Source organism: Ranitomeya imitator, chromosome 2 (assembly GCF_032444005.1).
Source record: "Ranitomeya imitator isolate aRanImi1 chromosome 2, aRanImi1.pri, whole genome shotgun sequence".
Taxonomy (NCBI): domain Eukaryota; kingdom Metazoa; phylum Chordata; class Amphibia; order Anura; family Dendrobatidae; genus Ranitomeya; species Ranitomeya imitator.
In genome coordinates this window covers 328,196,103-328,223,438 of record NC_091283.1, presented here as the reverse complement: position 1 = coordinate 328,223,438, position 27,336 = coordinate 328,196,103, and the positions used below count along the sequence as shown (strand labels likewise).

The 27,336-nt window shown below is 41.1% G+C and overlaps 1 protein-coding gene across 2 annotated transcripts; it reads left to right on the top strand.

Annotated features, from left to right (window-relative positions):
- Positions 1-242: 242 nt before the first annotated feature.
- On the top strand, positions 243-27,336 carry LOC138663554 (oocyte zinc finger protein XlCOF8.4-like). Of its 2 annotated transcripts, none has more exons than XM_069749797.1 (7): positions 243-284; positions 9,002-9,151; positions 9,281-9,460; positions 9,538-9,661; positions 9,750-9,847; positions 10,050-10,140; positions 25,917-27,336. In XM_069749797.1, exons 1-7 carry the CDS (start codon positions 258-260, stop codon positions 26,600-26,602), a joined length of 1,356 nt encoding a protein of 451 aa, XP_069605898.1. In that variant the 5' UTR covers positions 243-257; the 3' UTR covers positions 26,603-27,336. The 2 variants fall into 2 exon arrangements, with proteins under 2 accessions (XP_069605898.1, XP_069605897.1); XM_069749796.1 differs by having other exon boundaries at positions 25,914-27,336.

The following is a 27,336-nucleotide window of genomic DNA, read 5'->3' as shown; positions in this document are numbered from 1 at the left end:
TCTAGCGCTCTTGGAATCTCCCGTCTGTAATATAACTAAGGTCTATGAAAGATCTGGGGGGATCCAATCACTTAATGGGGGGAATTGTTCTACTGTTTGCAACGTTACCTGTTCTTAAAGGAGCAGCACCGGCAGACGGGCTGAATACTTGTCAGCACAGCAGAGTCCTGCATACACTGAGGGCCCTGATCATGTGACCCCTGACTCCTCCCTCCTGTGACCTCATCACAGGTCCTGTGCGCACAGAAAAGCCATATATGTGGAGTGCGGCTCTGCGGGTGGAGGTAGGTGCTGGTGACTCCCCATTACTAGGTGTGGGGGACATTAACCCCTTCAGCACTGAGGCACTTTTGGGGTCTCTGTGTGGTGTGAACAGTGATGTAACGCAGAGGCGTAGCTAGGGTTTTGGTTCGGGGGGGCGAAGCTTCTGAGTGGGCCCCTAACCCGGTAACCTTGATTACAACTGGATGACGCCCCCTAATAGTGGAGGAGAACCTCAGCAGATGACCGCCCTGTTACTGAACATAAAGACCGTGATATAACCGCCATATGGTCAGTGGTAGATCCCAGTCCTACAGAACATATAAGAGATCACAGCACAGTTACAGATGGTGACTTACCGCTGACGTTCTTTCTGATGGAATCGTTCACTTTTCCCGTCTTTTCCATCTGGCCCAGACCGACATGACGACTTCTCCAGCCAGGACTCGACAGAAGAATACAACAAAGACACATTTCACATCTTTTATTTTCAGCCCTATCACCATCACAAATTATAGGCCAGTAAGTCTAACCTCTATTGTTGGTAAAATATTTGAAGGGTTTCTGAGGGATGTTATTCTGGATTATCTCAATGAGAATAACTGTTTAACTCCATATCAGCATGGGTTTATGAGAAATCGCTCCTGTCAAACCAATCTAATCAGTTTTTATGAAGAGGTAAGCTATAGGCTGGACCACGGTGAGTCATTGGACGTGGTATATCTCGATTTTTCCAAAGCGTTTGATACCGTGCCGCACAAGAGGTTGGTACACAAAATGAGAATGCTTGGTCTGGGGGAAAATGTGTGTAAATGGGTTAGTAACTGGCTTAGTGATAGAAAGCAGAGGGTGGTTATAAATGGTATAGTCTCTAACTGGGTCGCTGTGACCAGTGGGGTACCGCAGGGGTCAGTATTGGGACCTGTTCTCTTCAACATATTCATTAATGATCTGGTAGAAGGTTTACACAGTAAAATATCGATATTTGCAGATGATACAAAACTATGTAAAGCAGTTAATACAAGAGAAGATAGTATTCTGCTACAGATGGATCTGGATAAGATGGAAACTTGGGCTGAAAGGTGGCAGATGAGGTTTAACAATGATAAATGTAAGGTTATACACATGGGAAGAAGGAATCCATGTCACCATTACACACTGAATGGGAAACCACTGGGTAAATCTGACAGGGAGAAGGACTTGGGGATCCTAGTTAATGATAAACTTACCTGGAGCAGCCAGTGCCAGGCAGCAGCTGCCAAGGCAAACAGGATCATGGGGTGCATTAAAAGAGGTCTGGATACACATGATGAGAGCATTATACTGCCTCTGTACAAATCCCTAGTTAGACCGCACATGGAGTACTGTGTCCAGTTTTGGGCACCGGTGCTCAGGAAGGATATAATGGAACTAGAGAGAGTACAAAGGAGGGCAACAAAATTAATAAAGGGGATGGGAGAACTACAATACCCAGATAGATTAGCGAAATTAGGATTATTTAGTCTAGAAAAAAGACGACTGAGGGGCGATCTAATAACCATGTATAAGTATATAAGGGGACAATACAAATATCTCGCTGAGGATCTGTTTATACCAAGGAAGGTGACGGGCACAAGGGGGCATTCTTTGCGTCTGGAGGAGAGAAGGTTTTTCCACCAACATAGAAGAGGATTCTTTACTGTTAGGGCAGTGAGAATCTGGAATTGCTTGCCTGAGGAGGTGGTGATGGCGAACTCAGTCGAGGGGTTCAAGAGAGGCCTGGATGTCTTCCTGGAGCAGAACAATATTGTATCATACAATTAGGTTCTGTAGAAGGACGTAGATCTGGGGATTTATTATGATGGAATATAGGCTGAACTGGATGGACAAATGTCTTTTTTCGGCCTTACTAACTATGTTACTATGTTACTATGTTACTATCTATTCCCAACCTGCACAACTTCGTTATCCTGCTGATGCCCCAATATTGAGCCGCTGCTGCCGTATGTGACCCTATTACTGCACCTGATACCCCAATACTGAGCCGCTTCTGCCGTATGTGTCCCTATTACTGCACTTGATACCCCAATACTGAGCCGCTGCTGCCGTATGTGTCCCTATTACTGCACCTGATACCCCAATACTGAGCCGCTGCTGCCGTATGTGTCCCTATTACTGCACCTGATACCCCAATACTGAGCCGCTGCTGCCGTATGTGACCCTATTACTGCACCTGATACCCCAATACTGAGCCGCTGCTGCCGTATGTGACCCTATTACTGCACCTGATACCCCAATACTGAGCCGCTGCTGCCGTATGTGACCCTATTACTGCACCTGATACCCCAATACTGAGCCGCTGCTGCCGTATGTGTCCCTATTACTGCACCTTCTGGGTTGTTCTCTGTGTCCTCTAAATTCTAAAGCACCCCTCTAGAATACAGTAATGCCAGGCGCAAGTGCTCCAGAAAACAGTGCCCACATTTTGCCCCCTAGAAAGTAATAATGCCCTGTGTGCCCTTTTGACAGTCACAGTAACCTGAGTTCCCCTATAACAATAAGTGCCCACTTTACATTAATGTCCTGAGTCTCCCCCTGTACAGCTCCCCAATACACAGTATGATGCTCTCTTATACACAGTCTGACCCCCTCACTGTACATATGCTGACTGTTTAGTATCCACCAAACTGTTTGATAGCTCCAACTCTGTAATCTCCACACTGTATGATGGCCCCCTAGATAGCCTCCATATAGTATAATGCACCAGATCGTCCTAAATATAGTATAATGCACTCCCCATAGGTCTACTCTAGATTGTATAATGCACTCCCCATAGGCAGACTCCATACAGTATAATGCACTCCCCATAGACAGATTCTATAGTATAATGCAGCCCCCCACATGCAGCCTCTATAATATACTGCAGCCCTCCATAGGCAGATTCTATAGTATAATGCAGCCCCCCATAGGCAGCCTCTATAGTATACTGCAGCCCACCCATAGGCAGCCTCTATAGTATACTGCAGCCCACCCATAGATAGCCTCTATAGTACATTGCAGTCCTTAATAAAATGCACCCTCCCTAGGCAGACTCAATAGCATAATGCAGTCCCTAATATAATGCACCCCCCATAGGCAGACTCTATAGCATAATGCAGCCCCTAATATAATCCACACCCAATAGGCAGCCTCTATAGTATAATGCAGCCCTTAAAGGGAACCTGTCACCAGTTTTGGCGTATATAAGTTACGGCCATCAAATGCCAGGGCTTTCAGATTCCCCTCTTGGAGCATACTCTGCACAGTTTTTGTGATCTTCCTTTCTTCGCAGTTTGGGGAACCGATCCTGGAAAATGTTGTCCTGGGACATTAAGGGCACTGTCAGTTTCAGAATTACCGGAACCCTTACTTACCTGAGTGCCAAACATTAAGACCTTGATGACTTCCTCCTGAAACTGAAGGAAGGTCCCCGTATTGCCTGCATATTTGAACAGCACAAAAACATTGTAAGGTGCCATCTATACAATGTGCACAGCCAATTTTTTGTACCATACTTTAGCTTTTCGCATGGCACTGTATGGTTGGAGGACCTGATCTGTTACAATCTGGCTTTGGGACTTGTTTGTGTTGTGGTACCACGAACAGTGACAAGGGAGCTGTTGTCACGGTGTATGGTGGTGAAGATTAGTACATCCCTTTTGTCCTTAAACTTGACCACCAGCATGATGTTGCTGCACTGTCCTCTGCTTTTGACTTTTCTCTGCGTTTGCCCAATTAGCGGCTTAGGCGGGCCTCTCTGATTTTTTCACATGGTGCCGCGTGCAACTGTACTTCTGACAGAGAGGGCCTTGTAGAGTGGGATGCTGGTGGGAAAGTTATCAATGTAGAGGTAATAACCCTTATCCAGCAGTGGGTGCAGCAATTCCCACACAATTTTCACACTCGCCCCAGCACAGGATGGCATTCAGGGGGGTTAATCTGGGTGTCCTTTGCCTTGTAGATCCTAAATCTGTGGGGGTATCCTAGAGTACTTTCGCATAGTTTGTATAGTTTAATTCCATACCTGGCCCTCTTACTGGGCAGGTATTGTTGAAATATTAGCCTCCCTTTGAAATTAACCAGACATTCATATATAGCGATGATCCTTTGGAGGTTGTACGCTTCAGCAAATTTTCTGAGGAAGTGTTCAACTACTGGCCTAATTTTATATAGACAATCAAAGTTCGGATCGTCTCAGGGAGGACACTGTGCATTGTCATTATAATGCAATCATTTTTGGATCTGTTCAAATCGTGTCCATACAGAATATGGGTGTACTGTAGAGAATATCACTATTCCAGTATCGCCAAAGCTCTAGTTTTCGGAGGATTATGGCCATGTGCAGCACATTTCCCCAAAATGTTATCATCTCTGCTGCATTTACAGGGGTCCAGCTGGCGTTTGATGGCGTGGGATTTTGGGTGAAAAATAGATGGGCATGCAAGTTTGTCGGGGCCACCATAAGATTTATTATTTCCTCACTGAAAAAGAATTTTAATAAGTCAATTTCAGTGAGGCCAGTGGTGTCAAACTGGATTCCTGAGCTGCTCCTGAAATCCAGAATGACTGGCTGATAATTTTCAGGGAGTGCAATCTATGTGGGATTGATTGTTGGAGGGGTTGGCTGGGTCCTAGGGCACCTTACCAGGGGTCCTTCCTAACTAATTGAGAAGGAGGAGGACAAAATAAATGTGGGATCTTCTTCACTGGCTGAATCTGTGTTGGAGGCAAGGAAAGCATATGCCTCCTCTGGTGAATACCGTCTTGATGAATGGGCCATTTTTGTTTTTTTCTTTCAAAACCCCAGGAATATGTGTGTAACGGTGCTTTACACGTGTAATGTGTGGGGCTTGTGTATAGGATACTATTATAAAAAGTAGATAGAAAAAATTTAGAAGAAGCACTTAGAAGAAAAAAATAGATGTAAAAAAAAAGTTTGTATAAAACAATTAGAGACTTTCACTACACTAATGTCCTCCCTATAAATTTACCTGGCACTAACTATTCTTTTTTTTCTGCAAAAGAAAAACGGACGTCATCAACAATGCAACATATGCTCCCTTAATGCACTACCTAAAAATTTACCCAATGCAAACATTTTTTTTTTTACAAAAGAAAAGATGTCACGAACAATGCAATGCATGCTCCCCTAATGCACTCGCTAAAATTTACAACGCAAATAATAATTTGTTTGCAATAGAAAAATGAACGTCACCAGCAATGTGATGTATGCTCCCCTAATGCACTAGAAATTACCCGGCGATTACCTTTTTTTGTGCAAAAGAAAGACGCTACCTCCCTATGTGTACAGGTACTTGTACATTTTTTTTCTTAAAAACAAATTCCGACATCACCAAATACCGTGACATCTGCTACAGTAACACGCTACCTCACTACGTATGAAACTATTATGTGCAATTTTTGTTCTCTAAAACTACTGTATTTTTCGTACTATAAGACGCACCCCAAATTTTGGGGTGGAAAATAGCAGAAAAAAAGATTTTTATATGATGGGGTCCGACCAAGGGTATGTGCACACGTTGTGGATTTGCCTGTGGAATTTTCGGCTCAGATTCTTCCTCTCTTGGCAGAAAACGCAGGAAAAAAATTTGATGCGTTTTTCATGTGTTTTTGTAAGTTAAATAAAGATGTATTATTTAGCAAAAAAAAGAATTGTGATGTAATTTCTTGTCTAACCTCTTCATTTACATACTCCATTGAAAAAAAGTTTACACACAGATAGATAGATAGATCGATAGATAATAGATAGATCTATAGATAGGTAGATAGATCTACAGGGTGGGCCACTTACAGTATATGGATACACTTAATAAAATGGGAATGGTTGGTGATATCAACTTCCTGTTTGTGGCACATTAGTATATGGGAGGGGGAAAACGTTTCAAGATGGGTGGTGACCATGGCGGCCATTTTGAAGTCGGCTATTTTGGATCCAACTTTATTTTTTCCAATGGGAACAGGGTCATGTGACCCATCAAACTTATTGAGAATTTCATAAAAAAGCAATGGTGTGCTTGCTTTTACGGGTGTGGCAATGGGGGCCAAATTTTCACCTTCTTTGGCGAATTTAGTTATGGCGTTTTGGGAATATCATTTTCTGTTTTCCGTTTCCCACCATTTTTCATCTTTTATTTCATGGCATAGCAGATACATCGACGATACGCTCATTATTTGGAGGGGCGATGTATCTGCCATACAAGATTTTATTTCTTATATCAATAGTAATGAGTATAATATCAGGTTTACTTTTGTTCATGAGACATCTAAAATTTATTTTCTTGATTTGGAGCTCACAGGTGTCGTTAACCAATTGATCTGAACTCAAACCCATTCTAAGCCATTAGCAGGTAACACCATCCTGCACGCAAACAGTAGTCATCCGAAACACACTGTTCGATCGATTCCTGTTGGGGAGTTTACAAGGTTAAAAAGGAATTGCAACAACAACAATGCCCTCAAAGATGATCTGGCCAAATCGTGTATTAAATTTAATAAACGCGGTTATCCCAATTGGATGTTAAATAGAGCCCTTAACATAGTTTCTCAAAAAAATCAAGAAGATCTTACCGCATCACGAGCAATTAATGATACAAAAAACAATAATATTAATAAAAATATCAATTCAGTCACTAACCAACGTGTTGGTAAACCTTTTGTTTGCTTACAGTACAGCCCACAATTTAATGATATTAAAGCTCTCATTAACAAATCTATTCCGATTCTGTATGAGGATCCAATTCTTGCTAGGATCCTGCAGGGGGGATGTAATATTGTAGCCAGGAGAGCACCCACTTTGGGGAATATCTTGTCACCCAGCATGTTTGTCTCGGGTAAACCGCAAACAACTTGGCTAAGCTGTAAAGGCAGTTACAAATGTAACGTCCTTAATTGTTCCACCTGTAGACACATGATTATAACTAAATCTTTCAGTGATCATAATAATACAAATATTTTTCACATACAAGGGTTCATTAATTGCAATACACGTTTTGTAGTGTATAAAATCGATTGTGTTGCATGCAGTAAATCCTATGTAGGTTGCACCATTTGCAAATTAAAAAATCGTATTTCGGAGCATTTGTATGATATTTCCAACATAAGGAACACCAATCGCAATATTTCTTCTGCAGCCAAACATTTTGTTGATCACCATTCACGTGACATTTCATCTTTTCGGGTCACTAGCATAGAAAGGGTAATTAAACCACATCGCGGCAGTGATATGCATAGACTTTTACTTACCCGTGAGGCTTACTGGATTTTCATATTGGGCACCAGGTTTCCTGACGGCCTCAATCGTAAAAACGAAATTATGTTTCACTATTAATATCCGTCATATTGCAGCATGTGTTCATTTAATGTTGTTTTTTTATTTTTATGGTGTGTAATTCAGTACATTTTGTAGATTTTTGCCTTATTGCGTTAAATTGTATATGTTTTTCTTGATTTTAGCATTCACATTTCAGGACCTTTTGATCATGTGATCTGTGCAAGACATTTCATTGGTATTTGGGTCATTTTATACCGGTGTCAATACCGGATAGACTAGCTTGGATAAAGACTGCTGCTGCAGTCGAAACGCGTCGCTTTTCCTCACGGGGTTTATGGTGGGTCCCAGGAGCATGTACTGCTATTTTAACCATTTGGGTTAAAGTTTTACATTTTATCAAGAGGAAGCTGGAATATTCGTTTTTTCTTTCATACATTTCCACGTCTCATCAGGACTGGTTCCGTGCTTCTCTTCAGGATCTGTGAGCTGGCTTTAATCTTTCTTTTTTCTACGTGCTTGCTTTTAACATAACTTTATTCTTTCATGAGTTATTTAGGCCATTCACACCATTGTTTTTCTTGTGGAATTCTCAATAAGTTTGATGTGTGACATGACCCTCTCATGGTCTCATGGCACAGGGCCCCCACACAGTATAATGTTCTTACGGTACCGCCAACCTTCAAACACATTATGATAATATGAGATAACCCACACACAATATTCTACCACCCAAACCACTAGATAATAACTCACTTATCCCCATTCTTGATACCATATAGCCACTTTCTGTTTTTCGTGTAATATATGGAAACCTACAAGAAGATGCTAAAAAAAAAACACAACATAATATAAAAAGAAAATATAACACTGTACATGGAGACATTGCTATCAAATATCTCCTCTCTTGTTGTTCTTACAAAAATATCTTTTCTAAAAGCCTCCAACTTCTGTGTGTGAATCAGACCTGAGATGTAACGTGATAGAAGATTACAGTGCGGGGAAGACGTGAAACCTTCATATAGACGGCCGGTGGTGATGGAGTCAGTGACCGAATCTGGACAAATATGTTTCTAGAGCCATAGTAGAAGATGAAGATGTCGTCCTCATCATGAAGTAGTTATTTCTCCTGTCACGTGTAATGAATATCTCCTGCAGTATTGCTAATGCCGATTCCAGTGTCGGTAAATGAGACGAGAATTAGCGTTATGGAAGATGAGTCTATGAGAAACGTATTCAGCTGCCGACTCCAAGGAAGAAACTACTTGTTGTTTGTGGCCTAAAATATATAGGTTTTATTAGTAGATGTAATGAAGAAAACTAAATACTGTAAAATAATAAATCTCCTCATATGTTTCCCTTATTATATCTAGTAATTGTATTATTACACAGGATTCTTATGATGTTACATCGGCTCATCTTCTTCTCATTCAGGTCTCTACAATATCGGATCCTCTCAGTGAAGATCTTCTATATAAGAGAATTTTTCTGATTTACCCATCAAGGATGAATATGGACAGAGACAAGATGGCCGAGAGGATATTACACCTCACCCTAGAGATACTCTTCCGGCTTACTGGAGAGGTGAGAGATTCTGATAACGTCACATTACATCATTCTTATCTATCGGAATAACAGATGGACAGAACTGGAGAGGTGAGGACTCTGGCAATGTCTGTAGTGAGATTTATTAATGTGTCTCTCCATAACCAGGATTACACAGTAGTGAAGAAAACCTCTAGTGATCGCTGTCAGGACCCTGGGTCTGAGGGATGGGGAAGACAACTGAGCCCAATCACGGGGCATCCACGTCACCCCCTGATACATAAGGACATCAATGACCAGAAGATCCTAGAACTCACCTACAAGATGATTGAGCTGCTGACTGGAGAGGTGACACTGCTGGGAATGCTGGGACATTATATAGTAAGAAGGGATCGGGGGAATGACGGTATCATTGTATGTGTCAGGTTCCTATAAGATGTCAGGATGTCACCGTGTATTTCTCCATGGAGGAGTGGGAGTATTTAGAAGGCCACAAAGATCTGTACAAGGACGTCATGATGGAGGTTCCCCAGCCCCTCACATCACCAGGTAATAGACAGGACTAAATACAAACGGCCTATAATTATCCGTATGTAAAGAATTAATTTAGTCCCATTCCTGTATTTGTTTCCTTCAGATGTATCTAGTAAGAGAACAACACCAGAGAGATCTCGCCTTCCTCTTCTTCCAGAGGACTGTAAACAAGAACATCCCAAAGTTCCTCAGGATCATCAGGTAGATGGAGAGAAGGTGCCATGAGATCTCTCCTATGATGTGTAGACTGCTGTGAAGGTCTTGTGCTCAGTCTTGTTTTATCCACCAGTCTTATATGTTTTATACTTGTGTGATGAGAACGGTGGGGATGGCAGGATTAGAGCTGATCATAGATGTGACTTCTCTGTCTGTCTGTCTGTGACTTATACAATATTTGTTTCAGGGTGAAGATCTTACGTATATTAATTCTACAGGGACATATGTGAGGGGTGATGTATGGTGTAAAGAGGAGATTCCTACATATGACTACCCAGGTGAGTAGTAACCACTAAATACAGAGAAGTCACAGATTCTTCTTAGTCACCGGATATGGCTGCTTTATCGTTTGTGTAGTCCGGCTGTATTACCATGATCGCCATTTTGCCTCTAGACCACATTATCCTCCAATCAAAACTTTTAAAATGACTTTGGTCATTGAAAGCCCTTTTCTATAGAACTTACAACCTGGAGGATCCACCTACCCTCTGGGATTAGAAGAATCTGACTGTTACCAGCCCAGATCTGTGAACTATAAAACCAAATGACAGTGTACATAGAATGTGCTAATAAGTTAGAAAATCACTTGAAGAAAAATATTATAATGGGCCTGTAAGAGCAAGTGGAGGGTAACGATGCTGTTGGCTTCCTAGAACGCTGATATCTTATTGGATGAATCTACCTTCTCTCCCTTCTGTGCTGCTGAATGTGCTCATATGGTCCCTACAAGACCAGGTCCAGTCATTCTGGCCAAACTTTGCTTTTATGATCGACAACATGACTTTTCAATTTGTTTTAAAAACTAATTTCAAGGAGGATTGTGATAACCATTACACATGTGCCATGATATATCTCTAAGCTGTGCGTGGCTGATGGCTTTAATATACATTTATTCACGCCTGCAGGAGATGTGTTGGCTCGAGTCCTGGTTTCATGGATTCACTCCACGTCATAAATTCCATTATGTTTTTGATCCGAAGGAATTCAGATTACTGCACAATCTCTCCTGAAATGGGGAGCAATATTATTTTCTCTACTCTTCTGGTCAGGACTCATAGTAGCTCCAATGGTCCACCATAAATGAGTGCAACTCCGGATTACTGTTGGAGTTCTCCCCTCGTACATACATTGTTGTTGGGAATGTAACATATTTTTTATTCTATGTCTTTTTTTTACCTCTTTATTCTGTACTAGATGGTGGCCCGATTCTAACGCATCGGGTATTCTAGAATATGTATGTATATAGCAGCCACATAGTATATAGCACAGGCCACGACATATTCTTGAATACCCGATGCGTTAATAGAGGCCAAGCAGTATATAACAGTGGCCACGCAGTATATAACACAGCCCACGCAGTATATACAGTCATGGCCAAAAGTATTAACACCCCTGCAATTCTGTCAGATAATACTCAGTTTCTTCCTGAAAATGATTGCAATCACAAATTCTTTGGTATTATTATCTTCATTTAATTTGTCTTAAATGAAAAAACACAAAAGAGAATGAAGCAAAAAGCAAAACATTGATTATTTCACACAAAACTCCAAAAATGGGCCAGACAAAAGTATTGGCACCCTCAGCCTAATACTTGGTTGCACAACCTTTAGCCAAAATAACTGCGACCAACCGCTTCCGGTAACCATCAATGAGTTTCTTACAATGCTCTGCTGGAATTTTAGACCATTCTTCTTTGGCAAACTGCTCCAGGTCCCTGATATTTGAAGGGTGCCTTCTCCAAACTGCCATGTTTAGATCTCTCCACAGGTGTTCTATGGGATTCAGGTCTGGACTCATTGCTGGCCACCTTAGAAGTCTCCAGTGCTTTCTCTCAAACCATTTTCTAGTGCTTTTTGAAGTGTGTTTTGGGTCATTGTCCTGCTGGAAGACCCATGACCTCTGAGGGAGACCCAGCATTCTCACACTGGGCCCTACATTATGCTGCAAAATTTGTTGGTAGCCTTCAGACTTCATAAAGCCATGCACCCGGTCAAACAGTCCAGTGCCAGAGGCAGCAAAGCAACCCCAAAACATCAGGCAACCTCCACCATGATTGACTGTAGGGACCGTGTTCTTTTCTTTGAATGCCTATTTTTTTCTCCTGTAAACTCTATGTTGATGCCTTTGCCCAAAAAGCTCTACTTTTGTCTCATCTGACCAGAGAACATTCTTCCAAAACGTTTTAGGCTTTTTCAGGTAAGTTTTGGCAAACTCCAACCAGGCTTTTTTATGTCTCGGGGTAAGAAGTGGGGTCTTCCTGGGTCTCCTACAATACAGTCCCTTTTCATTCAGATGCCGACGGATAGTACGGGTTGACACTGTTGTACCCTCGGACTGTAGGGCAGCTTGAACTTGTTTGGATGTTAGTCGAGGTTCTTTATCCAACATCCGCACAATCTTGTGTTAAAATCTCATGTCAATTTTTCTTTTCCGTCCACATCTAGGGAGGTTAGCCACAGTGCCATGGGCTTTAAACTTCTTGATGACACTGCGCACGGTAGACACAGGAACATTCAGGTCTTTGGAGATGGACTTGTAGCCTTGAGATTGCTCATGCTTCCTCACAATTTGGTTTCTCAAATCCTCAGACAGTTCTTTGGTCTTCTTTCTTTTCTCCATGCTCAATGTGGTACACACAAGGACACAGGACAGAGGTTGAGTCAACTTTAATCCATGTCAACTGGCTGCAAGTGTGATTTAGTTATTGCCAACACCTGTTAGGTGCCACAGGTAAGTTACAGGTGCTGTTAATTACACAAATTAGGGAAGCATCACATGATTTTTCGAACGGTGCCAATACTTTTGTCCACCCACTTTTTTATGTTTGGTGTGGAATTATATCCAATTTGGCTTTAGGACAATTCTTTTTGTGTTTTTTTCATTTAAGACAAATTAAATGAAGATAATAATACCAAAGAATTTGTGATTGCAATCATTTTCAGGAAGAAAATGAATATTATCTGACAGAATTGCAGGGGTGTTAATACTTTTGGCCATGACTGTAACATTGCCCACATAGTATATAACACTGGCCACGTAGTATATAGCAGCCATGCAGTATATAACACAGCCCACACAGTATATAACACTGCCCTCATAGTACATAACACTGCCCACATAGTATATAGCAGCCATGTAGTATATAACGCAGCCCACACAGTATATAACACTGCCCACGTAGTATATAGCAGCCATGTAGTATATAACGTAGCACATGCAGTATATAACAGTGGTCACGCAGTATATAACACAGGCCAAACAGTATATAACACAGCCCACACAGTATATAACATTGCCCACATAGTATATAACATTGGCCACATAGTATATAGCAGCCATGCAGTATATAACGCAGCCCACACAGTATATAACACTGCCCACATAGTATCTAACACTGGCCAGGTAGTATATAGCAGCCATGCAGTACTGTATATAACGCAGCCCACGCAGTATATAACACTGCCCACATAGTATATAACACTGCCCACGTAGTATATAGCAGCCATATAAATAGGAGAAAAACTGGAGTAACCAATAAATAAGTAAGAAAGTACAACATTTATTTAAAAAAAATCAAAGAAAAACACATATAATAAAATTGTCAATCAGGACAAGGACACGGAAGTACATACAGTAGTGAGGTGCACATGGGAGTTCAGAGGTAGTACATCTATCTGATTTACATTTGAATACTTGTCCATGTGCTAGGTAAGTAGAGCCAAATATAAGGCACAATAAATAAAGCCCAAGTATTGTATAACAATGCGGGGATCCACAGCAGCAGCGGGAGCTCTATAGCAAGGTTTAAAGCCAAAAGTAAGGCAAAAAAAAAAGTCAGGGTAAATCAACATAGATCAAGCCCAGCTGGAGATCCGCAGATTAAAGGGACTGTATCATAAATTAAGGGCAAAACTTACCAGGCCCAGTGCACAACACTACTCAGATGGTAATGAGCCCCAAATGATGGCGGGTGACCCCGACGTACGTTTCGTGTCTATACCAGACACTTCCTCAGGGGGTATATAGCAGCCATGTAGTATATAACGCAGCCCACACAGTATATAACACTGCCCATGTAGTATATAGCAGCCATATAATATATAACGCAGCCCACGCAGTATATAACATTGCCCACATAGTATATTACACTGCCCAGATAGTATATAGCAGCCATGTAGTATATAACGCAGCCCACACAGTATATAACACTGCCCACGTAGTACATAGCAGTCATGTAGTATATAACGCAGCCCACGCAGTATGTAACAGCCCATGTAGTATACAGCAATGTGGGTACTATATGCATGGTTAAAAAAGACTTAAAATAAAAAATAAACATATACTCACCTTCCGAAGGCCAATTGAAGTCCTGGCGCCTGTGTGCGGTGCACGCGGCAGCTTCCCGTCCCAGGGTTGGTATAAGCGCAGGACCTGTGATGACGTCACGGTCACATGACCGTGACGTCATGGAAGGTCCTTCTCGCATAGCATCCTTGGCACCGGAACCTGCCGCCTGCCCTGCCGAGGACAACGCCACGTCGGAGGGTGAGAATAAGCTTTTTTTTCATTATTATTATTTGTAAAATTAGATCTTTTTACTATTGATGCTGCATATGCATCATCAATAGTAAAAAGTTGGTCACACAGGATTAATAGCTGCGTTAATGGAGTGCGTTATACAGCGGCATAACGCGGTCCATTAACGCTGCCTGTGTGAGGGCTGACTGGAGGGGAGTATGGAGCGGGCACTGACTGCGGGGAGGAAGGAGCGGCCATTTTGCCGCCGGACTGTGCCCGTCGCTGATTGGTCGTGGCAATGGTCGTGAGCGTTTTACCACGACCAATCAGCCACTTGGATTTCCATGACAGACAGAGGCCGCGACCAATGAATATCCGGGACAGACAGAAAGAAGGAAGTGAGCCTTAGACAATTATATAGTAGATAATAGTTTGATTGTGATATGTGAGTCTGTATCTCCCTGATATAATCACGATGAGGAAGGTGCTCACTAATAGGAGGTGCTCAGGAGAAAAAGACAGTCAAATATAAGAGTCATGACATTCGTGCCTCTCACACAGCGGTCACAGTTCCCCGGCCATCTGTATTAGATGCGTTTCTCATTGGTGACACCTGGATAAGTGGATTTCCCTGCCTAGTTCTGCATACCAGCAAACGGACATCTCTTGAGAAAGGCTCTTTAGCCGAAACGTTGAAAAATTATATACCGTATGTCCCATCAAAGTATACAGAACGATCTCTTTTTGTTTTTTGGAAATTCCATTTTGATCAATAAAAATTCCCTTTGGACTTATAGTGTGCCGGAGTTTCTCTTATATTTGTATCTCCCTGATAGTCTTGAAAAAAAAAAAAAAAAAAAAAGAAGCTCTCCATCGCCTCTTCCAAATGCCTAAGATTTAAATTTAAAGTGAACCTGTCAGCAGGATTGTGCACAGTAACCTACAGACAGTGTCAGGTCAGCGCCGTTATACTGATTACATTGATACCTGGTGATGAAATCCGTCTTGTGATTGTTGTTTAATCTTTATTTGTAGTTTTCAGATAATGAGATTGTTGTGCTGTGGGGTGGGGCTGATAGTGGGGCTGTGGGTGGGGTTTTTCATTGTGATCTGCTTACGTATTCATCTGCATTGGCCTATGACAGGTCACTGATCCTTCAGTGACCTGACCCCCATTTTTATATAATGCATATAATATTGTGTCTATTGTGAGGCTTAGACAACAAAATTTACATCCAACTTAATGACACTGGCAGCGCCTGTTCAGTATCATCTATCTCTTACGTATAGATGCTACTGCGCATGCGCTGCCACCTCCGGTGACATTTTGCTGGATATAATTTTTTTCTAAGCCTCACAATAGTCACAATATTATAGGTATTATATCAACAATATTATATGCATTATGTAAAAATGGGGGGGCAGGTCACTGTAGGAGCAGTGACCTATCATAGGCCAATACAGATGCATATGTAATCAGATCACCACATAGTGATCGCCTTAGTTTTAGGTGCTCCCTCAAAACACATTTGTTCAGAGCAGCCTATCATGTTCCCTAATCAGTTATTTTGTTTGTGTGTAGCCCATTCACTATCTCCATCTATCCCCCACTCCCTGAAGATGGTTGGACCATCGTTGTAAAGACATACCGTAATTGTAAATACACACCTGTACTTTGTGTCTCCCCCACCTCATTGTAGATTGTAAGCTCTCATGAGCAGGGTCGTCTTGTGTTGCTTTAATTATTGTATTGTTAACATTCTTACTTATGACTGTTATGATTGAAGCTGTTAAACTGTAAAGCGCTGCGGAATATGTTGGCGCTATATAAATAAAGATGATTATTATTATTATAAAGCCTCGCCCACAGCCCAGAGCAAGAGAATCTCATTAACTGAAAACTACAAATACAGATTAAACAACAACCACAAGACGGATTTCATCACCAGGTATCAGTGTAATCAGTATAACGGCACCGACCTGACAGTGTCTGTAGGTTACTGTGCACAATCCTGCTGACAGGTTCCCTTTAAGACTTCTCAGCTCTGCACTATTATACACAGTTCTTTAAATGTGTAATATTTCTTCTTGAAACTCATCTGACAGAAAATATTGGCCTTTACAATAGATTAGATTGTGAAGTCACCGAGCCCCGTCCTCTAATTACCCGAGAGAGGTTTCACCACTAGTTACTCATTTATTACTGATGGAGACTGTTGAGTTTGATCATTTCAGTAGATTTGTTATTCTCTATAGTCACAGTTTTTGATTACAGTAGTGTCCAAAATACTCTGATTTAATGTCTTCTCGCAGCCAGTTTTGTGTTCTTAATCAGGCCCCATTTTTAAAATCTGACATGTGACAACTTTATGTGGTGATCACTTTGGAATTATTCACAAAGTGGGGGTGCGTCTTAGAAAGCATACATGCCTTACCTATACCGTGGGTGTAAGCCGCAGGCTGGGATGAGGGGGTGTTCAGGTGTCTCCAGGTGCCCGGCCATTGCTGGCCGCTCTCCAGAAATATGGCCGACACGGGAGGCGGCGCATGCGCAGATTGTGATCTCGGGATTGAGATCTCGAGAGATGATATTTTAGATCTTGGTCCCAACATCACCATCTTGTCATATTTCTGGAGACCACTGCACATGGAACCGGGGAAGTGCCGGGGCTCTGGCCTACTACAAAATGTTGGCAGAGCCCCGGGCAGCGCCGGACACCCGTGCAGCACCGCTGGGCACCGGAGATACCTGCAGCACTGGCCAGCAACCGCCGGGCAACCAGAGACACCCGACAGCAGCACAAGACCCCCACAGCAGCATAAGACCCCCGCAGCAGTGCGCCGTACATCGGAGTCCCCCCTCATCCCTGCCTGCAGCATCACCCCACTCCTGCCTCCTCCAGCAGCGTCCCTTGGACCCTGCTTCACCACAGCCACCAACCCCAGTAAGCAATAAAATACAAGGATTATAAGAAGCACCTCCATTTAATTAAAAAATATTTTTTCTTATTTTTCTCCTCAAAATTTGGGGTGCGTCGTATAATCCGGAGCGTCTTATAATCCGAACAATACAGTATATATACGGCTACAGATACTCAGTGTGCTGTTTGGGGACATGGTGTGTATCACACTCAAAATGGACCAGTGGAAGCAAAGGAAAGAGTTGCCATAGGAGATTAGAAAGAAAATAATAGACAAATATTTTAAAGGTAAAAGTTATAAGACCATCTCCAAGCAGCTTGATGTTCCTGTGACTACAGTTGCACATATTATTCAGAAATTTAAGATCCATAGGACTGTAGCCCACCTACCTGGACGTGGCCACAGGATGAAAATTGATGACAAATCAAAGAGACGGATAATACGAATGGTAACTAAAGAGCCCAGAAAAACTTCTAAACAGATTAAAGGTGAACTTCAAGCTCAAGGAACATCAGTGTCAGATTGCACCATCCGTCGTTGTATGAGCCAAAGTGGACTTCATGGGAGATGACCAAGCAGGACACCATTGTTGAAAGAAAATCATAAAACAGAAAGACTGTAATTTGCCAAACTAAATGTTGACAAGCCACAAAGCTTGGGAGAATGTCCTATGGACAGATGAGACAAAAATGGAACTTTTTGGCAAGGGACATCAGCTCTATGTTCACAGACGGAAAAATGAAGCATATCAAGAAAAGAACACTGTCCTTACTGTGAAACATGGAGGAGGCTCTGTTATGTTCTTGGTCTGCTCTGCTGCATCTGACACAGGGTGTCTAGAATCTGTGTACGGTACAATGAAATCTTAAGACTATCAAGGGATTCTAGAGGGAAATGTGCTGTCTAGTGTAATAAAGCTTGGTCTCAGTCGCATGTCATGGGTCTTGCATCAGGATAATGACCCAAAACACATAGCTAAAAACACCCAAGAATGGCTAAGATGAAAACATTGGACTATTCTGAAGTGGCCTTCTATGAGCCCTAACCTTAATCCTATTGAGCATCTTTGGAAAGAGCTGAAACATGCCGTCTGGAAAAGGCAACCTTCAAACACGAAACAACTGGAGCAGTTTGCTCTTGAGGAGTGGGCCAAAATACCTGTCGAGAGGTGCAGAAGTCTCATTGATAGTTACAGGAATCGTTTCAGTGCAGTGATTGCCTCAAAAGGTTATGCAGCAAAATATTAAGTTAAGGGTACCATCATTTCTGTCCAGGCCTATTTCATGAGTTTTATTTTTTGTTTAATTCTGTGCAAGCATGGTTGAAAAGCAATGTCTGACTTTCATCCATTCATTTTCATAGATTTTTTATTATTACTTTTGTCAGATTCAAGTTATTTCTGTGACCTTTTGTGGGAATTTTTGTCTTTAAATATGGGGTACCAACAATTTTGACCACGTGTGTAGGAGGAGTGAATATTTTGACTCCACAGCCACTTTCTGGAAATTAACATGCAGTGGATGTTGGAGAGTGAAAATTACACATTTGCCATTTTATTACCCAACACATAGTGACAGACTGTGCTCCAGGAGACACACACACCGCAAATTAAGTGGATTCTTCTCACTATATAATATTGCTAAATACAGGGATCCTAAATGTTGTTTGAGCACTCTGCTATACTCAGAAGTGAGAGAGGATTTTGCTGGATTGGTTTATAGAAAACCTGTTGCTTTTCAACAGAATTTGAACCATTAATGGTGTGGGAACCTCTGTTTTTCCATTGACAGCTGATGGACCTCAGTGGGGACTTTTGTGAGATGAGAATTAGTATTATTTTCCCCTACATAACATTGATTGGTTTCTTTTGTTCGATATTTTGGAGGCAGAATGAACAAACAGTTGAACACCATGCACTACTGGTTCATCCAAAAAGGTTTTCTATTAGACTGTGAACTGTCATTGTTTTGCTAAATAATTAAAGTTTTTTACATAGCTTTCCATTTTTATGGACAGTTTAAGTAGAAATGTTCAAAACTATAAAACTCAAGGATATTTTATTAAAAAATAATAATTGAGTGTTCACCAAATTCATATGGGGTAAACTTCAACCTTGCATAAGCATACAGACCCTTTCTCAACCTAAATCTATAAGTGGTGTTGGTCTTCCCAATTTTAGGAGGTACTTCCAGGCTACTGCATTACTTAGGATTCTAGACTGGCACTTTCAAGCTGACGCTAAACAATGAGTGGGGGTGGAACCGGAGACTTTGGATGTCCCTTTAAGACATCTGCCGTGGTGTTCTGGGTAATCATTGACTATAGTCAATTGTAATTTAACTAGAGACACACTTAAAATATGGCGCACTCTGAGAAAGAAGGGGTTCCCAGATAGGAATATTAGCCCACTTACATCAATGTTTTTCAATCCATCCTTTCTCCCTGGATACTTGAACAGATCTTTTCTCGGTCGGAGGGCAGTGGAGGACACCCAATTGTTTCAGGTGCTAGAAGACGGGGAGCTGCCTTCTTTTGTCTCTATACAGGCTCAGTTTCCAAATGAGAAAATTAGGTGGTTTGAATACTTGCAATTACAATCTTTCCTAGTGGCACATAATTTTGATAAAATTTTGATTTCAAACGGCACCTTTTTGAGAAATTGTTCTTAGAAGAAAATAGGCCGCCACATGCTATATCAGTGAGTTATGAAGGCTTGAGCTGAGAGGGGGAAGCCGAGAAGTTAACATTTCAACAGGCATGGGAGAGAGACTTGGGGATAAGCTTGTCTCCTCAGGATTGGGAAAGAGGGTTTCTCTTCACTCATAAACTTGCTAGCGCTGGGATTGCACAAGAGAAGAACTATAAAGTAATAAAATTCTTCCGTTTTGTCTAACAGCAGTACAAAATGGTAATCCTGCGGTTTTTGAAACTTACAAACCTTTCTGACATATTAAACTGGTATAAGGAAATGGTCAACCTGTGTAGACAGGAGGAGCTGTCTGCAGACTGCAATGGAACAAACGATAAATTTAGAAGGATTTGGAGTTGATGGATATTATTTCAGGACTCACCTGATTTCCATAATTTGTTCCGCTGACTTTTACAGTTACATAAGAATTTGCACATTAATATGATATACAGTGCTTTGCGAAGGTATTCGGCCCCCTGGAACTTTTCAACCTTTTCCCATATATCATGCTTCAAACATAAAGATACCAAATGTACATTTTTGGTGAAGAATCAACAACAAGTGGAACACAATTGTGAAGTTGAACGAAATTTAATGGTTATTTTAAATTTTTGTGGAAATTCAAAAACGGAAAAGTGGGGCATGCAATATTATTCGGCCCCTTTAACTTTTTTCTTTTAATCAGATAAATTTTTATTAGAAATGACAGGATATTCCAAGTAATTCTCATTACATTATTTTAACTCAAGTAACATTTTAAAAGTGAAAAAAATCCCCACCCCCTATTCCTCTCTCCCCCCTACCCTTAGAGACCATAACGTAAACCGCCAATGTTCCTTGCATTGTATACTTAGTTAAATATCGAGCATTCGTATTTCCTGAGAGTCTTATATATCCACATACTTCCATTCAACACATTAGCTCCAGTCAATCCATGGTTGCCATATCTTGTAGAAGAGATCCAACTTATTTATCTTAGTGTAAATACTTCTTTCCAGTAGAAGTATATGATCCGTCTGTATAAGAAAGTCTCATCTTGTCTGGGGTCCTCTCTGATCCAAAATTTAGCAATCAACTTTCTTGCGATGAATAATAATCTTGCAATTACTATTTTGGTCATATTAGCCGTTGTAATTTCCTCCACGTATCCCAATATGCATATCAATGGGTTTCTAGGGACAATGCATCTATACACCAATTCAATAGGGTTTAATACTATCCAAAAGGAAGACATTCTGGGACAATGCCACAACATATGCAGTATGCCCGCCTGAGAATGTGAACACCTCGGGCATTCGGAGTTAGGCCTCAATCCAGCTTTGAATAACCTTTGAGGTCTTCTATAGGCCCTATGAATTACAAATAACTGCGATAACTTCCCAGGAAATCTGTGTAGTCTCGAAAGCTTGCAATTTGTTACCATCTTTTCAGTTAGCCATTAAAAGGTATCAACCACTGAGGACTCTCAATTCTAAATATTTTTCTATCCACTGGCTAACACGGTACCAAGATATATTTCTTTCCTGCAGGAAATCTTAGGCACATATTCTAAAATCAATTCCAATCTATCATTATCAATCACTCCCAGTTCAGTTTCCCATTTCCCTCTAGTCTTAATAGGATGTTTAACAAGAAAAGCAAATAGAAGATACCCGTTTACCTCCGATATCACCCCCTTCGTGCAACTGTTCTTAAGGATAAAATCCAACATAAGATCTACTTGCAACACTATGGGCCTCCTTCTACTTTGTGCCTGATATGCATGGGAAATCCGGTTATATTGATACAGTTCAAACCGTGATCACTGGAATTCTTCCTGCAGCGCCTCAAACGTTTTAAGGCTGCCCTGACTAACCAGCTGACCCATCCATCCAATACCTGCCTCTTTCGAGGAACAAAAACCCTTCATCTGCCTAAATTCTTGCAAATACATGTTGTCCCATATAGGTGAGAATCTAGTGAGGCCGTTCACCCCCCTGATATGCTTCACTTTTTCCCACTCCCTATGGATTAAATTAATAGTGCAATACTGAGAGCCTACCTTCCTAAAATGCCCCCCTTCCAGACTTTCACATAATGCCTCCGTCTTTAGCAAGAACCTCAGGCTATTAGGTGTCTGTAAAATATTATAAAGCACACCGGCGCTCCCTGAGAAAAGCAGAATGTAATATAGGTACAGCTGCAGGTGCCTAGGCAGCTGCTGCGCTCAGTCTGTCAATGCTGGGAGAGGCAAACAAAATAACAATAAAGGTCACCACGCTACCTTATATAAAATAGGATGTGTGAAAAATTTAAAAGGGCCGTTTCCAGAGGCTAAGTTATAAAAAGTGCAGCAGTAAATGCGTAACCAGTCTGCAATGAATAATCTGATTATCAGTCTCTGCCAGATGTTGACAATCACGATCATATGTCAGAGAAAAGTAATACAATATATCAATTTTTCACACATCCTATTTTATATAGGGTAGCACGGTGACCTTTATTGTTATTTTATTAGGTGTTTGAACCCTCTCTGACTCCTCCCCCCAATCTTTGAGATGTTCACACTGTGCCGCTAAGAAATATAGCCAGGGATTAGGGATCGCCAACCCCCACCCTCCGTTTTGGGCCTCTGAAGTATTTCCTGTTTGAACCTGGGCCTCTTTCCCCCCCATATTAATTCACTAAACAGAGAATTAATCCTGCAAAATCTACACTGTGGAATCCAGATGGGGGAATTATGCAGCACGTAGAGTAGTTGTGGCATTACAATCATCTTCAAAAGATTCACCCTACCAACTACCGACAAGTGTAATTTATTCCATGACAAAATTTTAATACGTATTTTTTGCAATAGCGGGCTTAAATTTAGTTCCTCAAAACTTGTTAGAGGAAGGGCAATATGAATCCCTCCGTATTTAAATTTATGAACCACCTTCAATTTTGTAGATATTTCCCTCTCTCCTTTACCATCATTGTCCCCATATATCAACATAATACATGATTTGTCCCAATTAATCATGAGTCACAAAAACTTCCCATATTCCTCAATTATAGCCACCACGTTGCTAAGGGTCCCCTCCGAATCCTCCAAGAATAGCAAGATATCATTCGCATATAAGGCCACTTTTTCCTCCTTAATACCATAAATAAAGCCCTTCACCTCTTGTGCTCCTCTTATTTTAGCAGCCAACGGCTCTACAGCTAAAGCGAAAAGCAACGGGGACAGCGGACACCCCTGTCTAGTACCTGTCTAGTACTTCTAAACAATGAGAAGCTCTCTGACAATTTATTATTAACTCTAATTTTTGCAGTTGGAGCGGAGTACAGCATCTTCACCCAAGAGATAAATTTGGGCCCAAACCCCGGGCGTTCCAGCACCGACCACGAGTAATTCCACTCAACACAGTCAAAAGCTTTGTGGGCATCTAAAGACACCACTGCTCTCTTACCTGCATTATCAGCAGGAATTTGCATATTTAAATATAGTCTTCTTAAGTTGATTGCCGTAGATTTATTGGGCATAAAGCCAGATTGGTCTGGATGAATCAATTTATCAATCACTTGGGTCAGTCTGTTCGCCAAGACTTTTGCCAAAATCTTTATGTCTACCATTAGGAGTGAAATTGGTCTATAAGACTCTGGCAACTGTGGGTCTTTGTCAGCTTTAGGGATGGCCACATCAATGGCCTCTCTCATTGATGGAGGCAACAATCCCCTTACCAATGACTCATTAAATACCCGTTCCAATTTGGTGATTAATTCTGCATTAAGAATTTTATAAACCTCTGCCAGAGTGCCATCTGTCCCCGGAGCCCTGCCCCCACCACATCTACCAGAGCCGCCTTCAATTCTTCCCCCCCAAGCGGTTTATCCATCCACTCACAATCCTCTTTACTTACTCTAGGCAAATTGACCTCTTCCAAATATCTATTTAACTTCTCTTAATCCTTTTGCACCCTAGAGGAATATAATTCACTATAAAATTCCTGAAAGACTTCTAAAATTTGTTTCCCCTGAGTAACCACTTTTCCCTCCTCTGATTTTATGGAATAGACAAGAGAAGAATCCCGCTGCGCAGAGGCCACTAATGAGAGCAAATGTCCCATCTTTTCCCCCTCTGAGTAAAAGGTTCCTTTTTGAAATACTCTCAACACTTCTGCTTTGCGCATATGCAGTTGATTGACCTCTGCCTGCGCTGCCTTCATTCGGTTTTGCGTGTCCCTTGTACATTGAGTGCATAATGCTTCCTCTGCTGACTTCAATTACTCCATCACAGCTTTATCTTGGTTTTTAGACCTGGTTTTATGCCTTGAAATGTCCCGAAATAGGATTCCTCTTAGCTACGGCCTCACAGTATCCCATACTACGTGACTCCCTGCACTCCCTTCATTTATCCTAAAAAATTCCGCTAGTTCCTCCCCCACCTTTTCCATATCCAAAAGCTGTAACCAGGAAGGTTAAATTTTCCATCCCACCCCCTAATTTACCCTGATTAGCCAATTGTAATGATACCAATACTGGGCTATGATCGGATAATACTCTAGGCCTGTACTCCACCTCTTGTATTAGGTTATTCATCCCTTCGTTTCCCAAAGCTACATCTATACGAGACAGAGAGCCGTACGTCACCGAATAGCAGGAATAAATATATTTATCAACATTACGTACCCGCCATAAATATATCCATCCTATTTCCCTTAGATAATTCCCAAAAGGGGTAACATTCCCGTCCCCTCTCAACAAAGCATGACTACAGGTTTTCTTCAAGAATGGTCCTGTATTTGGCTCCATCCATCTTCCCATCAATTTTAACCATCTTCCCTGTCCCTGCTGAAGAAAAGCAGGTCCAAACCATGATGCTGCCACCACGATGTTTGACAGTGGGGATGGTGTGTTCAGGGTGATGAGCTGTGTTGCCTTTACACCAAACATATCGTTTGGCATTTTTGACAAAAAGTTTGATTTTGATTTAATCTGACCAGAGCACCTTCTTAGACATGTTTGCTGTGTCTCCCAGGTGGCTTGTTGCAAACTTTAAACAACACTTTTTATGGATATCTTTGAGAAATGGCTTTCTTCTTGCCACTCTTCCATAAAGGCCAGATTTGTGCATTGTATGACTGATTATTGTCCTATGGACAGACTGTCCCACCTCAGCTGTAGATCTCTGCAGTTCATCCAGAGTGATCATGGGCCTCTTGGCTGCATCTCTGATCAGTCTTCTGGATGTTTGAGATGAAAGTTTAGAGGGACGGCCGGGTCTTAGTAGATTACAGAGCAGGTGCATTTATACAGAGACTTGATTACACACAGGTGGATTATATTTACCATCATTAGGCATTAAGGACAACATTGGATCATTCAGAGATCCACAATGAACTTCTGGAGTGAGACGGCTGCACTGAAAGTAAAGGGGCCAAATAATATTGCACGCCCCACTTTTCAGTTTTTGAATTTCCACAAAAATTTAAAATAACCAATAAATTTCATTCAACTTCTCTATTGTGTTCCACTTGTTGTTGATTCTTTACCAAAAATTTACATTTGGTATCTTTATGTTTGAAGCATATGTGGAAAAGGTTGAAAAGTTCCAGGGAGCCGAATACTTTCGCAAGGCACTGTATATGATTTTAAGGACTCCTTTATCCATGACCCCTTTTTTTTTCTTCCCTTGTCTTTCCCTCTTTTTCTTATCCTATGTCTTTCTTCTACATAATATAGAGGATACTTCCTTTCTTTGAATACCTTGTTGGCGTTCGCCATATGGTTATTGTTATTGTCTACCATGGTATGTTTGATTTACTGTTAAAAGTGGTATTCTCATTTTGAATGGTAGATATTTTCTATAATTCTATATATTATCATTTTTCATATATTTTTTGTTTCAAAAATGTTTAATAAAATAGATTGAACATAAAAAATGATAATGTTTTATCTTAGCAGATGACTGTACCAGGAGATCAGAGAGACTGCGGACATCTTCAGTTTTTAAATCTGATGATCTTGAGTTCCTACAAGATACAACTGACTTGATTGCTGTTACTTCAGCTATACCATCATCCATTCACAGCAAAGATCTGTCATCTGATCCTATGAAACAGGTTCCATCTTCTGATTCATTACCGACTACTAAGGAAAATCAAAGTCACAAAACAGGCATTGAAAAACAAACTGCTTCTAAAGCAAATAAGTCATTTTTCTGTTCAGAATGTGGGAAATGTTTTGCAGATAAATCAGATTGTGTTAACCACCGGAAAGCTCACACAAGGGAGAAGCCATTTTCATGTTCAGAATGTGGGAAGTGTTTTAACTGGAAAAAATCTCTTATTGGTCACCTGAGAACTCACACAGGAGAGAAGCCATTTTCATGTTCAGAATGCGGGAAATGTTTTAACTGGAAAAATGCTCTTGTTAGTCACCAGAGAACTCACACAGGGGAGAAGCCATTTTCCTGTTTAGAATGTGGGAAATGTTTTAACAAAAAATCTCATCTTGTTTGTCACCAGAGAACTCACACAGGGGAGAAGCCATTTTCCTGTTCAGAATGTGGGAAATGTTTTAACCGGAAAGATAGTCTTGTTAGACATCAAAGCGGTCACACAGAGGAGAAGGCTTTTTCATTTTCTTAATGTGGGAAATATTTTACCTGGAAATCAACTGCTAGTAAACATCAGAGATGTCACATAGGGGAGAAGCCTTCTTTTCCATCACCCATGACATCACACATGTGCAGCATGCAATTTGAGCTATATAGGTTGCACCACCCGAATGCTGAAAATTCGTTTTTCAGAGCATATTACTGACATTCTTATCTCCACTAGTGCTAATCGCTCCATGTCATTTGCATCCAAGCACTTCGTCTCCTGTTATCAAAGTAATACGGCATCTCTGCAAGTGATCGGCATTGAGAAACTTACATCGCTGGCAAGAGGAGGAGATGTCAAAAGACGCTTAATGACTAGTGAAGCGTACTGGATATTCTGCTTGAATACCTGTCACCCTGCAGGTCTAAATGCTCGAAAGGAGATTATGTTCCACTACTAGAGTTTACCCTTGTATGTAACTTGTATTTCTTAATTTGTTCTTTCATTTCTTTGTTTGGTTTTTATTTTTCTCTTTGTATATCCTCCAGATATTTATCTTCTCTGTGATTTTAAACTTTGTGAGTCACTATGTGTCATGTGATTGGTAATCAATTTTCATTGGTTGGGGCTGATATATAACCATGTTGTTACCAATGCTGAGTAGCTTTGAGAAAGAACAAGCTGTTGTTCGAAACGCGTAATCTGTTACTCATTTTCATGTGAATTCATCCTACTGGACTTCATGTTTTATTCACAATAAATTTGGAATTTTTTTGGAA